Source organism: Populus alba, chromosome 6, assembly GCF_005239225.2.
Source record: "Populus alba chromosome 6, ASM523922v2, whole genome shotgun sequence".
Lineage (NCBI taxonomy): Eukaryota > Viridiplantae > Streptophyta > Magnoliopsida > Malpighiales > Salicaceae > Populus > Populus alba.
In genome coordinates this window covers 17842696-17861605 of record NC_133289.1, presented here as the reverse complement: position 1 = coordinate 17861605, position 18910 = coordinate 17842696, and the positions used below count along the sequence as shown (strand labels likewise).

General features: G+C 29.5%; 1 protein-coding gene across 1 annotated transcript; it reads left to right on the top strand.

The window, feature by feature from the left end:
• The first annotated feature begins 4180 nt into the window (after positions 1-4180).
• LOC118043885 (uncharacterized) lies at positions 4181-6600 on the top strand. The gene is made up of 4 exons (XM_035051995.2): positions 4181-4741; positions 4990-5045; positions 5514-5581; positions 5669-6600. Exons 1-4 carry the CDS (start codon positions 4487-4489, stop codon positions 6349-6351), a joined length of 1062 nt encoding a protein of 353 aa, XP_034907886.1. The 5' UTR covers positions 4181-4486; the 3' UTR covers positions 6352-6600.
• The last annotated feature ends 12310 nt before the right edge of the window (positions 6601-18910 follow it).

The following is an 18910-nucleotide window of genomic DNA, read 5'->3' as shown; positions in this document are numbered from 1 at the left end:
ATGAGAACAAAAGGTAAAATGGAGTGTAAACTTTATATTTTGTTAAATTACGGCTCACAAATGATATGCTTATGATTCATAATTGCAATGATGCACTAATTATTTATAGCATTATACTCTTGCAGCAATGGCTCTCCATGTCGCTTTCTTGATATGGAACATTCCCTTTTAATTTAAAACAATTAGAAAAGTTATCATTTATAGAAGTTGAGAGATTAGAAATATTATTAAATTGACCTTCAAATCGCTCTTTTTTCTTTTTCTTTTTTTCTTAGATATTGAATAAGCTGGGCCTATCTGGGGTCAGATGTGGGCTGAGTAAGCACTAAACATAGGCCTATAAGGTGGGCTAACATGAATTTTTTGAGATGCAAATTGCCCAATTATGGCGGGAAAAAAAATTACAAGCAATGAAAAAACTCTCTTCACACGCTACAGAAAACTTGGCCATGAAATAATATGAAGGTAGAAGAAAAGGTAAATCTTTGTTCTTACAGCCCCTGTTATTTATTTGTCAAGGAAAACAAGTCGTTGTCTTTCCCAATGAGTTTGGATCTAAAATTCTTAATATATATTCTTAGAAATTCAAGCCATTCAACATGCCTTTTGAAGACTTTTATTATTATTATTATTATTATTATTATTATTATTTTATTATTATTATTATTAACATGGGTGTCTGGGTCAGCTTATACGCACCTTGATTAATTTTACGGGCATTGAAATTAATGATCATTTAAGTCTCAAGTGGTCATCATATTAACAACCATAAGATTCGAACATGAGACTACATAAAAAACAACCCCTTTTATTTCAAGTTTTTATCACTGAATAGGAAGACCAATTCTTAATAGCAATAATAATATACATCTTCCCGAATGTCATTGGTTAAAACACATCACTCTTCAGGCATAAAGGATATATTTATCCCCCAATTATTAACTGCTTCGCAATTAGATGATCGAACAAAATTGATTTCCAATTGTTTGTTCATCATTATCCAATTAACACTTGCCTCCATTTTTTTTAATTTAAAGTCATCAAGATTGAAGGATTGTTTGGTCTTGCAAGGGATGCCTTCTTTTATCATAAATTGTAATGACGTGGTTTAGTTAGATAATGTTGTGAGAGAAGGGGTCTAATTAGGAATTATTTTTGTTTTGGGATCTAGATGAGAGTATGTTTAGTTAGTTCCCCTATTTTTATTTAACCATTTTCATTGATTTCATCACAATGGACATAATTTACGGAAGATGTGCTAGAATAAGAGGATTATGATTTTTTGAATTCATCTCACGATTATTAAAATAAGTTATTTGGGTTCATGGGTCAACATGTTCTTATATATTAAAAAACAATTTCAATTAATCTCTAAATCCATATATTCCAATATGGTTTTAACGACGAGTCCTTTAATCACTTCATATAACAAAATTACCTTTTAAGACACATAATTTGAAAATTAATTTTGAAGAATAAAAAAATCATTTTATTTCAAATTGTGTGTGTGTGTGTAAAACTTTAATATGTGCACATGCCATTAATCGAAGCTTTTACTTGAGAATCCAGCATGAATTTATATTGAAAGAACCTTTTGTTTTTCAATTAATTGCAATTACTCTATATATTTAAAGGTGTTTTCTTCATAAAAATAATAAAAGAATCTATTAGAGAATACTAGATGATCGGTCGCACTACATTAATTGTGAATTAGATCAAAGTTCTTATAAATATATAAAAGAATGTTCATGCCACAAAAAACACTTTGACAGTGTCATTGAATTTCACTCAGCTAGTCAACTTTATAACCTCTCAACCCGACTCTTTATTTATCTCAAATTTCAAATTAAATTGTCTAGAAATTGTCCTAACATGACCCAACTAACTTGGTGAATTCAAAGGCAACAAGATAATTGACAAAAATATGATTTGACTTTTAAAAAAAATTCAAGATCATGTTTTTTTTAAAAAAATTATTGAGATCACAACATATTAGATCGACTTGGGTTTTACAACTTAACTTACCAAACATGTTACTCAAGTCATGAACGTCTCCACTAGGTTTAATAACTTTGTTTTTTTAACTATTTTTTATTTCATTATATGATACAAAATCATAAAATCGAGCATTATCGAGCATTAACCTAGTACCGATAAGTTTTCTTGAAATTATGATAACCCCATAAAAGACAAAACTGAAATAAATTATGAAATTTAATTTTCAAGCAACTCAAGTTAACTAGCAAGCCAAGTCATGAACTCAGTTTGGTTTAATAACACTAAAACTATATTTTTTTAATAATACAAAAAAAAAAGATCATAAAATTGAACACCAACCAAATCTCAAGATGTTTATTCGAGATCATGATCGATAACATCATAAAAATAAAACCAAAACAAATTATAAAGACCAATTCAAAATCAGTTAAATATTGAAGGATAATATTTTAAAAAAATTACACAATAAAAAACCCATATTAAAAAACAAAACATTCTAGGCACCGAGGCTTAAGACCTCCTTTTCTTTTGTAATCTTTTTTAAAGGACCCCTAAAAAAAGATAAATAATGTGTTGTTTACGAACCCAAAATTTGACCACCATAGTAGTGACTAGAAAATCAAGAGAGTTATTTGTTTTCTCTAAAAATAGATTTCAATTAATTTTAATTTAAAAAAACTAATAAACACCCTTAGAATAATATTATCAACCGAAAAAACTCAAAAATAGAAAATGGAAATTTTTTAGATCGACTTCCATCAATTTTTGTAGGGAAGATGAAGGTTGAAAAGCAGAGACAAGAACATATGGTCCAACAGTATCAGCGTGCATTTCTGTTAACCCTTGTGGGTGGGTCAAAAACATGCAAATCCACACAGAGAAGCAGTTCCACACAAAGACAGCACAACACTACTTACATATACCCCACACTCACAAACTTCCACTCTGACAATAATGCGGAGCTAGTCCACACATATACACAGAGAAACGAGCATCTCCGTTGATGTTAACGGGAGAGAGGAGAGCCGTGGAGGCTTCAGGGGACCCATTGCCTCTTCCCTTCGAAAGTGAAGAACCGGCCACATTTTTAGTCCATGCCTTTTTTTATTATCAACACGCATTTTAGTCCATGTAGATCCTGCTATATATGTTTCACCTTAGCCCCTCTACTTCAAAACTTCTCTATGTAAGCTTCATATTTTTCAAAACTTTCAATTAGTTCTTGATCTGTAAATAGCCAGAAAAGAACGAATAAGAAATGAGCTCATAACCACACGAAATGATGAGTTTGATGGATGCTGAAGAGCCTGTTTATTTTTGTATTATGAAAAGCGTTTTTGAAAAAAAATTAATAATTTTTTGGTATTTTTAAATTGTTTTGATATAATTATAAAAATAATTTTTTTTAAAAATAAAAAAATATTTTAAAAAACTATTATTATCACACTCTACTGTCGTACGTATCCAAAATGTTGCTAAAGAACACTTTACTATATCCATAGATGAATATTAATTAAAAAGATGAATATTCTGCATATCCATTGATAAACATGTATGGTGATAAGAGATGAGATTGTCGTAGATCATTTATTGACATGGTAGTTAATATATTGACTTTGTTATCTTCATGTCAGCAAACTTACTAGAATGTCAATACAACGGCATTCTAACACCGTACGGTAGGGCTTGCAATTACCATAGCAATTGATAAAATCCGTTTTCTTTTATCTCTTCTTACTTTTATCATTGCTTCTCAAAATCTCAAATTAGGTATAGTTCAAGTTAAGTAATTGATATAATGAAATTGTTAATAAAAGGGAAAGTGAAATATTAGTAGGTATATATATATATATATATATATATATAATATAGTTTACCTAGAAAAGTAATGTATGCTGTATGGTAGCTACTGGTATAAATAAAGGATTTAAGAAAATAAATAAAATCAGACTACCCACTCCCATCATTTTGTATTCTGTGTCCCTCTCGCTTCCATCCTGGCAGTTCTCGTCCGTACCCTGTCCCCTTCTCCTCCGTGATCCCCCACTTACCTGCTACCCTTTTCGCCAGTCACTCGCACGTGCCTCCCCACCTGCATACCCCCTCTACCATAAGTATCACGACGACTACCCTTTCTATTCCCTTTGCTTTGTGTGGTGCAACAAAATAAATAATAATAAAAAAAAAGTTAGAGAGAGAGAGAAACTAATATGTATTATTATTAATTAATAAAGCATTTACTTTTTATTTTTTTCCTTGTTCTTGGTTTTTGTAGTGGTATATAGCAAGTAGTATTGGGGTCTTTGCACTATCTTTATTAATTCTCTCTCTCCCTCTCTCCCTCTCTTTCTCTCTCTCCATATTTGTAAAATTTCCGACCTTCCCTTGAAAATTCACTTCTTGGTTGTGGGTTAGTCTGGTTTCTTTGTCTGTTCAAATCTTCTGAAGGCAAGGAGACAGATAGCAAAATCTTATCTTGCACCTAGCTATGAGGATCAGGAAAAGACAGGTTCCCTTACCTCTGTCTTCTCTTTCTCCTGTACCTCTCTCAGATCCCCAGTTTAGCCAGTCTCCTGTGGTGCAACTTCAACTACACAGCAACCCACTTCAAAATCTCCCTCAAGAACCTCATACACTTGCTTGCTTTGATTCCCACCCACCTGATAAACCAAATCAACCGATCGGAGGTGGAACTAGTGGCCTAGATTGCTCGGATGCGGCTGTAGCACAACAAGAAAAGAAGGTAAGCGGTGATTGTTAATTTTTGGTAGGTGGAAAAAAGAAAAATTCTATACCCTTTTTAATATTTCTTGTTTTTGAGTTCATTTGGCAGGTCTTGTAATATAGGAGTGCACTTGTGTTCAGTATAACGTAGAAAAGGCAATTTGTTGGATTTACCTTGCGTGGTTAATTTTGCACTCCATAAGAGTTACATTAGACAATAAAGTTTGATTGACTGGATCCTCTATTTGTTGTGATTTCATTGTGTAGATTATGTTGGAGAAAGATGAGAGGGGGAGAGAAGGAGAGAGGAGTAATGATACCAGGTAAGAAAGAAGACATGTAAAGTTAAAAGTTCATGTTGTTCTCTTCTTTCATGAAATCTTGTAGTAAAAGAGGGTGAAAAAAGAGAGAGGACCCGGTATTTGTTTTACCAGAAAAATAAATAAATAAAAGATATACTGTGACTAATAATTAGTGGAAATACTGTTCAAGTGTTTTATTCTTTCTTTTATCAGCTTTGGCTAGCAACCATTCCTTGCCATCTAATCTAAATTATCCAATCTAGGTAGTCTTCTTCTTCTTCTTCTTCTTTTTTTCTCGCTTTATTTTGGCCAACTAACATGCCTATGCGGTGCATGTTAGCATGGGATGCTGGTCCCCGTTTCAAATATATATACACATTTTTGCACTCATTTTTTTTTTCTTTACTGGCTACTAGCATTTGTTTTCTCTAGCTGTAAATTTTTCATGTGTGTGGTTGTGGATCTTCTTGATCTGGTTATTGCTTATAGGAAGGGAAGTTTAATGGGTGCAGAAATTGAAACTATGAATCTTACACCATCAAGTTCTTCCCGTCAAGGTAAAAATCCTCCCATTTCCGAAACGCATGGAAGTTATATTTTGCTATTTATTTTGTTGTTGTTGTTGTTGTGTGATTGCAATATAGGAGTTGGGATGTGGGGTGAGGGAGAGAAAGCATTTCCGTTAAAGAAGAGAAGAGGAAGCTTCGAAAGACGATCAAATGATGATGAAGTAATGATGGTGAGAGATAAGAAAATGAAGATAAAGATGAACAAGATATGTGTGCAGCAAAAAGGCAATAACAAAGAAGAAGAAGAAGAAGAAGATGAAGATGAAGAAGAAGAAGAAGAAAGTAAGGAAATCATCAAAGAGGGTGCTGATGGTACTACCATTAATACTAGTGCAAGAAAGAAAGCTAGAGGTGGTGCACTTATGGAAGGATCGAGATGCAGTCGCGTAAATGGGAGAGGATGGAGATGTTGCCAACAAACTCTTGTGGGATACTCACTTTGTGAGCATCACTTGGGAAAAGGAAGGCTGAGAAGCATGAGTAGCGTTCGAAGCCGATCCATGGCTCGCACTGCACCAAAGAAGGCCGAGTCCAAGCCATTATCAAGCTCCTCGTTATCACTAGAGGAAAAGGAAACAAAACGCGTATCACCTGATCATACCAGACTTGATGGTGATCCAAATGAAGATGGAGATCACAAGAAACCTTTAATGATTGCAAAGAAGAAGGTGAAGCTTGGTATGGTCAAAGCTCGATCAATTAGCAGTTTGTTGGGTCAAGCAAATTATGGCATTGCAGTATCAGAGGATAGCAAGTAGAGGATTCATAAAGAAGGCAGCATCTGCATCAATTCATGTTCTTGAAATGAAAGTTGAGAGATGAGTTTATGTTGAGTGCAGTTTTTGGTTCCTTCTCTTCTCTGTTTGAGTCTCTCAATGAAGAAGAATTAAAGGATGTTTGATGAAGTACTGTTTCTCTTGTACCATTTTCATTTTAATGTTTATGCTGTAAGCACGATATTTATAAAAATAAACAAGTGATTAACCAAAATAATATTTTGTATTAAATCATAGTTAGCTAGATAGATGCTTATTTTGGGTTCAATGTATATAAATTGCCGTAGATGCAGAATACTTTTGTTGACAATTTTATATCATATGGGGAACCACACCTGCAAGAGAGTATTATATGATTCTAGCTCAATAAAATGGCAACTGTATGGCTTTTGACCATGGTAATTAAACAGCAGTTGAGCATTGGATACATATCTAAATATAATTCTAAATATATATTTAAATTAGATACGGAAAAATAAATAGATTGACCATTAAAAAATTATAAAATATAAATGAAAATATCGATAAAAATAATATTATTAGTAAATTATAATGATATTTATTGACAGGACATGATGTCGTTATTTTCCTCAGTATTCACCAATAAAAAATTGTTTGTTAGTGAATAACAAAGAAATAATAGTTGGAAATCAAGAAATGAAAAAATAAAAAAATAACATGTCAGTATTACAGATAAAATTATTGATGAAATATGTTCGTTGCTAATACATGTTTGTGAATTCATTAATAATATTTAAGTTACAACCTGACAAATAACCCCCCTCTTCCCCTCCCCCATATCTTTTTCTTTTTTCTTTTTATTCTGCAGAAAACAACACACAACATCCTTGCCCCCCTCATATTTCACAAATCAAACTCCAATCATATTAAATACAACCACCCCAACACTTAGTTTGTCAGTATTTCTATTATGGTTAATTTTATTTTTTTTTGAAGATTCGCCACATTAAATAAGAAAAACTACCTTTTTTTTTGTTGTAATCCATTTTTAAAATGTTTTTTTTTTTTTGCATTTTTATGTAGTATATGTAGTTTGTTTATGTGTTTAATTGTTTTATAGATTTTTTTCTATAGAAATTTGTTGTATGAATGCATGATTTGTACATGTTAGGGTTTGTTTGAGATTTTAAAAAATTATATTTGTTTTTATTTGATAAAATTGAGTTTTATTTTGTAACTTAGGTGTTTTATAATGAAATAAATGATGATCTATTTAATGTGTATGTTTCATTTTTAATCAATTTTACTATTAAGTTAGAAATTTCAGTAAATTTGAATGAATTTGATTTTTTGGAGTAAATTGATAATGATTTAAGGGTAATATTAAAATAAATTCAATAAATTTGAGTTAAACCAATGATAGCTAATAGTTAGGTATCGATAATTTATAAAGTTCACATTATTAATTAATACATATTGTCATCAATATTCTATATATGTTTCATAAAAGTAATGGATGATATTCTTAGGTGTATTGAGTTTCACCTGAAGGGTTGTATATGATGAATTATTATAATAGGGTTCAGAGTTTTATTATTTATGCATTATCTAATATGAAAAATATTAGTAAAGGTGGTGTTAAATATCCATGTATGAAGTGTAAAAATAAAAAATTTCTCGATTCAAATGTTGTTATAATGCATCTTCTATAAAAAATAGTTCCTAGAAAAATATTTGTGTTGGTTTGCACATGGAGAACCATATATTCCTTACGAGACTATGATAGAAATGATGGTTGGATCAACTTTTAAGTCTAGCAATGTACATGGAGTTGTAGATGATAATAGTAATCGTTATAGGAGTATGGTTATCAATGTAATAGGAATGAATCAGGGTTATGTTGGTGAATGTTTAATCATAGATGAAGAACCAAATGTAAACACAACCAAGTCTTTTGATTTTTTAAAAGATTCTGACAAATCATTATATGATGGGTGCACAATTCACAATAAATTATCAGTCATTATACAAGTGTTCATCAAGTTAGATAATGAGTTTAGTGAGTTCGGTCACAACATAATCTTTAAATAGGCTAAAAAAAAACTTCTATATTGTTAAATTCATGATCGAACCCTGTGTCCTAAGATATTAGATTAATGATATGTGTCCAAACTTCTGGAAGTTCTACTACCTTGAAAATGTAGATTTGTCTGAGCGGAGAACTTGTGGACATACTCGGTATAAACCTAAAATTGGTAGGGAAAAGACTTTTGTTGCACATAGAAAACTAAAATACTTCCCAATTACTTTTAGACTACAAACTTTATTCATGTCTTCAAAGACTGTTAAGCACATAATATGACATCATTCACATGTTACGATGGATGGAGTTATGGTGCACTCTTCCAATGGTGAAACCTAAAAGTACCTTAATAAGGCACACCTTAATTTTCAATATAACCATAAAACATACGTATTGGGTTATGTACAAATGGATTCAATTCATTTGGGTTATTTGGTGTACCGTATTCTTATTGGCTAATGATACTTTGAGGGGATAATTTGAGAGTTATCCTTCCATGCAGTATATTTGTTTACTATTTTTTTTTTCCAATAGTTAAGTTACTTCCAAATTTAGGCAATTAGGGTTTGCGTATGAATATGTTTGAAAAAGTGAAAATAGGTTAATATTGGTTAGTTTTAGGTTAGATAACATGGTTTAAAAAACAATTGTGATTAGTTTCAAAGTAAATGTCACTTAGTTCGTTCAAATGTATGTAGAGAATAGAATGAGAAATTATGAGAGACAATAAATATTTATGGTTTCCTTAAAAACATTAATTAGTCATAAATAAAATAAATTAGTTTGTGGCTTTATTTATTTATAGGAATTTGCAGATAAATGTTTTTGGGTAATCTCCCATATAAAAGAGGTGTTGCCAATTTTTATTTTAAAAATAGAATATAATGATAATGTTGTTACCTTTTTATCCTTAGTTTATTTAGAAGACGAAGAGAGTCATTAATGAATAACACGGATAAAAGCGTTGCTGGTTCTTCTAGTAGCACTCTTGATGACTATGAGTCATTAAGTGTTGACCATGACTAGGTACTTATGGTACATGCACCCTTTCTCAACACAGGCTCATCGAATGTGAGGTTGCCTCGCAAATGGGGTGTCCTTTCTGAGTACAATGTATACACTAGGAAATACATTGCTCAATGGAAGCCCAACCACATCATATATGTTTTCTTTTTTGACACGTTTAAACAATAAACAACAATGAATAATTTTTGAATAAATAATTTTAATAAACAAATAGAATTTAAGGTTTTGAAATATGAAGGTTGCTCACATGATAACATTGATGATGAAATCATTGATGGAAAAGCCTTTGTTTTTAGTGGAGTGAGGATTCTAAAAATCCTGAATGGAAGTGTATGATTGATGTTCAGTTCAAAAAGTTTCAATGAAAAATACATAAATATTTTATTATTATTATTATTATTTAATTCCATTATGTTTTTTTTTATTTTAATAAACTAATTATTTTATGAAATTAATATACAAAGAAAATTTTTACTGAGAGGAGGCTGACAAACATTGTTACCAATAGGGTATGGGAGAATCACAACGCCATTAGGTAAGATTGAATTCAAAATGTAATATTTTTTAAAATATGCAAATTTATTTTTCATTATCTTAACCGATAATTTATTTTTACGTACCAAGTTGCATGATTTTTGGTACATGGCGCAAAAAAATCAAAGAAATATGCTAAGAAGATGTGGCCGTGTTGAGGGATTTCAAATCTCCACATATCTGGGAGGCTATCTAAGATACTTATATCTAGCATGTTACATCTGAGTTTTTCGTATGGTGGTCATAGTTCAATACGAAGAACCAAAACAATGAGATTCATAGTTCAATTACCTTGCAGACTTGTAAATCCTTTCTGTTCATTTGCATGTAAGGCGGGTGATAAGATTCTATTTTATTACATATATTTTTTTTAATTTTTTATTATTATTTAAAAATATTTAATTAACAGTAGCTTTCTTTTGTAGGCTACGGTTCTTAGACGTGATTCAAGATTGATGGAGCTTTTAGTTAAAACTCATATATATGTGAAATGAGGATTGTTAAAGAGGGGTGCAATAACTTATACATAGATGAGCTTATAAGTTCATGGTAAGTTGGATTTCAATAATTTTTTTCTTAAGTTATTATTTAAAAAAAAAATTAATGACTTGTTTTTTACTTCATGAAACATATAACACTTGATTGCAAAAGAGATATGGGGAAGATCCTTTGACCCATCAGAACTTGATATGAATTTGTGGTTAGAGGCTAAATCATCTGATGAACTTAATAGAAATTAGGTTTATAATATCTCAAACAATATGACTGAGGATATATGGACAGGTCATAGTGTATCAACTGTTGGTTCCTCACAATCGGGTTCGAGCCAACAATCTCTGGTTGTCTAGGTGATTGTACAAGAACAAGTTGAAGCTCAGACTTCTTAGCTTAGTGTTAAGACATACCAACTTAGATCTGAGATGGCTAGCCTAAAGGATAAAGCAAATATCCTTAAGCAATTGTTTTCAACCCTCACTGATATATGTGGTTTACCTCGTCACCCATTTGGTTTCGATGAAGATCCACTTCCACCTCTTTCTTCTCTTTTAGCTTCTGTCCACTAGACAAATTGTATTCATAAGATTTTTTAAATTAATAATAAATTTTTGGTTTTTTTATTTTAGTTTTATTTTTTTTTATTTTCCTTTATTTCCTTTATTTTATTTTTAAAAAAGCATAGTAAATACAATACTAATGGAATTATCAATATAATTTATATCATAGATAGAATGATCGATGGAATAAGTCCATCAAAAAATTTCATAGAGTTTGAAAAAAGTTACTAGACTTTTCCACTAACAATTATAGGCATAATTGCCGACGGACTAAGTCCTTTGGAAAGTCTTAAAGAGTTTGAAAAAAATTACCTGACTTGCCACTAATAATATTTAAATCTATGATAGTTTAAAGTTTTTTGCATTTGATCACATATGGAATTACCTTAGAATGATACTGATAATTGTTTTTGTTTAGTGTGCTTTTTTTTCCATATATAACTCATCAATAATTGTATTACCAATAGAATGATTAAAAAAATTAAATCATCGATGGTATTTTTTTCGATGACCAATTACCATCTGTGACTCTAGCAATATATTTTTTTTCCTATAGAATCAGTGTTTAAATACTGACAAAATATTTCATCGGTGTTATGCAATTTTCAGATAGTGGCTTCTTGATATTGATGAAAAGCATTTACAAAATGCTCCTCTTAAAAAAAAAACGATTTTGATACTTCTTAACTTAATAGTGTATTTTTATAGGTAAAAGTTTGTATGTATATTCATGTGTAACCTAGCGACTAAAAGACTTTATTTATACAATAAGAGTCTCAGTAAACTCTTAATTGATATATAACTTTGTTGCCATTTAATATGAGAGTTAGTTTATTGGACCAAAAGTTAAAGTTCTTTTTTTTAAAAAAAAAATCCCACATTAACAGGGTTTTAGTAAAATATAATTTTAAAATTCTTCCATTTGGTCCATACACTTAACTCAATGTCTAAACTTAATCTCATATTTAAGCTTTCATATGAAACAAATGTAAGAATCATGGCAATAATTCCTCTAATAACGAGTATTACATTTCATGTATTATAATGCATATAATTTTTCAAGTATTATTCTATATGTGGCAACCTCACTTAATGAATAAGCCCTATGTTTATTCTTAGTCCTATACAGATAATTTTTTCTGAAATAAATTAAGATGCATATAAATATAAGAAAACATCATAATAAATAGAATTTCATTAAAAATAATATAGTTCATACAACTAAGTTGAGCCTTGAATTTTAAAACATCAAATAATGAAACCAAGTTCCATTTTCACTATATGATCCTTGAATTTAAATGGTGGCATACCCATAGTCAAAGGATTTGTGATCATCAATTCATTTCTAATATGTTCAATGATCACTTTCTTTTTCTTAACATGTTCTCTTATGGCTAAATACTTGATGTTGATATATGTACTTTGACTATCATTTTTGTTGTTCTTAGCTATAAAACAACTTAATTGTCGCAATATATTCTTAATGACCTAGAAATAAAATCTATGATTTTAAACCCATATATGAAACTATATAACCATCCATCATGCCCAATAGCTTTAAAATAGATACTAAACTCAGCTTTCATAGTGGAAGTAACAGTTAAAATCTACTTAGCATTTCTCTAAGATATAGTTCCACACACTATTTTAAAAATATATCATGATATTGATTTGGGTGAATCACCACGCCAACAAAGTCTAAATTTGAGTAGCCAATTGCTTCCAGATTCTTTGTTATATATAAGTATAAGTTTTTAGTCTCTTAAAGGTATCTCATTATTTTATCTAGAGCTCTTTAGTGGTTTATACCTAAATTACTCTGATATCATCTTAACATTCCTATAACAAATACAATGTCATGTCTTGTATAGACATGAGCATACATTAGGTTTTCTATAGTAAAAGTATATGAAATGTTTTTCATTTGTTCCTTTTCAAGATCATTTTTTAGGCATTGGTTAATATTGAACTTGTCACCCTTCACAACGAGAGCTACATTTGGTGAACAATCTTTCACCCAAAATCTCTCTAAAACTTTATTGATAGAGGTATCTTGAGATAGATTTAAAATGCCTTTCAATCTATCTCTATGGATCTTAATGTCATTGACATAAGATGTCTCACCCAAATCTTTCATGTCAAAATATTTAGAGAGATTGTTTCACCTCATAAAACAAACTCTTATCATTTGTTGCAAGTAGAGTATCATCCATATATAAAACAAGAAAACAAATCTTACTTCTACTAAGTTTTTGGTATATATATTAAACCATGATGTTTTCTACAAATCCAAATGAAGAATTACATCATTGAACTTAAAATACCATTGTTAGGACACTTGTTTTAAATTATATATAGATTTATTGAGCTTGCAGATCAAATGCTCACCACCACTAGAGGAGAATCCTTTAAGTTTTTTCATGTAAACCATCTCCTCTAGATCTCCATTTAGAAATGAAGTTTTCACATCAATTTATTGTATTTCCAAGTGAAAATATATCATTAATGTCAAAATAATACACAAAGAATATTTCTTAGATACAAGGGAGAATGTCAATGTGTAATTTGTTTGCATCTTTTTAAGTGAATCCCTTAGCAAAGAGTATTACCTTGTATATTTCAATGTTCCCAAATGAGTCTATCTTTGTCTTAAAGACCCATTTACATCCAATGTCTCTTGCATTATTAGGCAACTCAATAAGATCCAAAACTCTATAACTCTTCATAGAATTCATCTTTGTTCTTTATGGGATTGTACTATAATTCAAATTCTTTACAACTTATGGCTTGTGAAAAAGATTTAGGATCATTTTTTGCTCCAATGTTATAGTCAAATTCTTATAGATACATAATATAATCATATAAATTATTGATCTTTTGATTCTAATTGATATTCTTATGTTGTACCATCATCTTCTTGAGAAGTATTTGTTTCAACTAGTTGTTTAAAAATTCTTGGTAATTCTTAAACCATATAATCTACTAAAATGTTATCAACAACTTGTGGAACTTCAATGATTAGTTGTTTAACATTAGTTTGTACATAAGGGATACTATAAACAATAATCAATTTATCACTTGATATATGAAAGATTATGATTTTGAATGATCCTTATCAGAAGCTATGTTCCTACTTTGATTGTTCCCACTAATCAAATCATTTTCAAGAAACTTTGCATTTCTTGATTCCATAATCCTAGTGTTGTGATATGAAAAATAAAATTTGTACCTTACCTTTCAGTATATCTAGTAAAATACCTATTAATAGTCCTTAGGTCCAACTTATTTTCTTATGAATTATAAATTCTTACTTTAGACAAACATCCTCAAATACATATACGTTGCAAACTTAGCTTTCAACCTTTTAATAACTCAAATAGCATTTTTGGAATAGCTTTGGTTGAAAATTGATTTAATATGTACATTGTCGTGTTTAGTGCTTCAGTCCACAAGGATTTTGAAAGATTGATGTTGCTAAGCATACTCTGTATCATGTCTAATAATATTCATTTTATTCTTTCTATTATACCACCATTTGGTCTGGTGAACTAGGGATAGTGTATTGAGCAGTTATCACATTCTCTTGAAGAAACTTTTTGAATGGACCAAGTGCTTGTCTATCCTTTATGTATCTTTCATAATATTCTTCACCTTTATCTCATCTCATAATCTTAATTTATTTCCCACATTGTTTCTCTATTTCAACCTTAAAAATCTTAAAGGCATCTAATGCCTTGTTCTTGTTATAAAACAAGTAAAGATACATGTATCGTAAGTAATCATCTATAAAAGAGATGATGTATTTTTTACTATGTAAGTCAGTAGTCATATATCAATATGAATGATTTCTAATATGTTTGAATTCCTATTGACACCTTTCTTTGACTTGTTGGTTTGTTTTTGTTAATACAATCCACATAAGTTTAAAAGTCAATAAAATTAGGAATACTAAGTAAACACTTGGTACTCTTGTTTTATTGACTTTGAAACTTGTGTGGATATATCCTAATCTTTGGTGCAATGTTATAGAGAAATCCTTGTTAATAACACATTTTTTAATGCTAGTGTGAACATGCATTGAACTATAAATGATATTGTTTTGTAAATAATATAGTAAAGACCATTAAACAAAATATTATTTCCAACACAATCAGATTTATAAGATAAATTAAAAGTTTTAGAAGACTTAATGGAATATCCAAAAGGTATAGTTTCTAGAAAAAACATAACATCAAAAGTCCTTTCCAACTTGAAAACAAAACCATTACTTAAAGTTAAATAGCATGTTCATATGCCTTAACATGTGAACACATCTTGTTTCCTGGATATATATTTTGATCATTTCCCATTACTTTCCTTTGGTTTTTCATACCTTGCAAAGTTATTGAAATATGGATTGTAGAACCATAGTCAATCCACCATGTATTATAATTAATATCAACCATATTAGATTCATAACAAGCAAATGAGATTGGAATACTTTTCTTTTCAAGCTATTTTTGAAATTTGGCATATTTCTTTTTCATGTGTCTTTTATTTTAAAGAACATATATATGGATTCCATCTTAATATCTACTTGGGGAGGCATTTTACCTTTCTTCTTCTTATTAGTTTGAGTCTTGTCCTTCCCCTATGCTGCAGTATTGCACTTTCTTCTAGTTCCATTACCAGCCTTCTTTCCTTTTGAACATATATTATCATAAGTTTATTGATTAACCATTTATCTTTATATGTGTTGTGTGATATTTTAAAGGGAACATATTATTGTGAGAGATTATTCAAGATATAGTGAACAAGGAAAGTATTCTGACATCTCAACCTCAATATTTTTCAATTAAGTTGTAATGTCCTTCATCTACATGATGTGCTAACACACATCTCACATTGCTAAGCCATATAGATGAAAACTTCATGTTAGTGCTTTATCTAAAGTGATGAATTGATCATCAATTGTTTTTAGCAAATCACATACTTTTTTTATGGTAATTGACCAAACCATGTATAATAGCGAATATTCTAGTTTTTATGAACATCATACTAAGACGATTAGATTGCTCTTATAGATTATAAAGCTGAATATCCTTTAAAGTGTTGGCATTAATAACTGCAAGTGATTCGTATTTTATAATTCCATAATCTATATTCATCCACCCCAAATAAAAGAGAATTATTTCCTTCCATACTTATAGTTATCACTAGGAAAATCACAACAAATATGAGAGAAATTAGAAGTTTGTATAGCTAAAAAAAAGTACATATTTATGTCAAAATTAAGGAATAAACAAAATTTCATGCTATACCAATGTAAATCATGCTAAAATTGAATCTAATGACATAAAAATTGCTTGTGGGCTGAGTTCTTAATTCAAGCAGATTAAAATATATAGTATGATAGAATTATCAAATTATGTACTTAATTCATAATTTTATAGGTATATATTATGAGAATAATTTGATATTGTATCCTAAACCTTACAATAAAACTATCAAATTATGTACTTAATTTATAATTCTTATGTGTTTATTATAAAAAATAATTTGATATTTTATCTTAATTAATTAAATAAATAAAAAGTAAAATTCATGTGGGTTCATATTTATTATATTTAGTATAACGAATTAAAACTAATATCTATAATTATTTATGTGATCCTAACATTTCATAATTTATAATCCTATTTAATTAATTAAAGATGTTATGGCTAAACCTTCATTAATTAAATGTTACATAGATCACTAGACATTAAGTTAAGTTATAATTTATATAACATAAAATAACATGATGTCCTTTTTTTTAATTCACAAAAAAAAAAAAACAAAGAAAACAAAATAAAACCATGAAAATAAATCATGTAGCAAATCAAAGTGATGCCATGTGAATTAAAATTTCACAGCCTAAAACAAAATAAAATGGACAGCCCAAAATGATTAGACATTAATTTTTCTAATGATTATAACCATATGAAACATCAAAACAGTGCATAAAACAAAAACCCCAATTATTTATTTTTGGCACAAATGCTAATAAAAATTCTTAATAGATATATCAATATAGATATCTATATATATATTATTGATGAAAAATACTCACGTAATGATTTTTTATATAGTTTAGATAATTATAAGCTCGGACAATCTCAAATTTAATGGTATATTTTTTATAGGTAAAAAATCATTTATTAAAGTATAAGTCTAGGAATTAAAAGCTTATATTTATATAATAAAAGCCTCATTAAACTCTTAATTGCTATATAACTTTATTGTCATTTAATATAAAAATTAATTTATTGGATGAAAAGAGAAAGTTCTTGAAAACACATAATCCGAATTTTAGTAAAATTTATCGATAAAAGTGGAAAATATAACAATAATATTGAAAATGGGGTGATTTAAAAGTAGGGAACGCATTCCTTATAATTTTCTACACCACCTTCTATCCCAACCAAGCTTTAACAATCTGCTGAATGCTAACCAAGAATAATGATCGGTGAAACATGCAAAAACATTGGTAGTTTGTAAATGAATAAATAAATAATTTTTTTATATTTTATATAGAAAATAAATACTTCCTTCCTTCTAACTATTTATAACATTAAGGGAAACTTAGGGAGTTTTCTAATACTTCTAAACACGAATATTTGTAATATTAAAAGATAATATCTAGCATTTTTAATATTTAATATTAAAGGCCACTTAGGCAGGCGCCTCCACTATTCTAGTTTTGCCACGCAGCTTCATCCAAGGCATTGTAGTCCACTGTTGTATAGAGAGTAGAGACAGTACAGCAGAGTTCAGTTATGTATGAGTTTTAATCCTGTGCAGGTGAGCATTTATTGAAAATTTAAGCATTATCTCTATTATGGAATCGATTGTAAATGAAAGGTACAGCTGCCCAAAACTGGAGGGTACTACCTTGCACCGAGGACATATTTGTTGATATATTGGTGTTTCTACAGTCTAGAGGCCCGGACGTTGGGTGGTGTGGGGGTGGTGGGGCTGCATGGCATTGACCATGCAATACTTTCTAAAATGATTAGTAAAAATGTCCAGCACCATTATTTTATTTTGTGAATAATATATATAGTGGTATATTAAAATTTATTTTTATTTATATTGAATTCAATAATTGAAATTTAAGAGAGAATTATCTCACTCACAAAATCTAATCACATGAACGAGAAAATCTAACCCCGTTAGATGAAGGTTTTCTTCTGGGTAATAAACATGGGGTGTATTTTTGTATTGACGTAAGCCTATTAATTGCACATGAAGCATATATATATAAGTGATAATCAAGATTTGAACTCCTAATGGCTAGATTTAAAAAAAAAATGATGGTAGACCACATCAAATCATAACTAATCACTTGATTATCTGAAAGTTTAAGCTAATTTTTTATATTATATATGAAACAGCTTGATATTTAAAGGATTTTTTTAGATAATTCTTTAGCTATATGTAGAGTCGGTAATTAATTATGAACAGTCTGATATAGCATTGCCCTTGTTTTTTTCAGTTTTCCATGTTAATTTGTACTGTTCTGTAGAAGTCTTTTTGTTTCATTTGAATGAGAAGAGAGGAAGAGAGGGGAAAAAAAAGACTGTTTCATTTGAAATTAAGCTTAGTTTAAATTTTCTAGATATGATCATTTAAAGTGTTTATAGGAAGAAAAGTTATTGTTAAATAATCATCTCAACTCAAAAGTTTAAGTTGTTAGGTGAGGTTTTAGGATATAATTTATATTATTCTCTAATATACTCTCTCAAGAAAAAGCTCTTTGGGTTTGAAACTTGAACATGCCTACATTATTTTGTGTTTAATTTTTTATCAAATAAATAAAGATAGTTAGATTTGAACTCGTGATTACATGGTCATCAAGGCT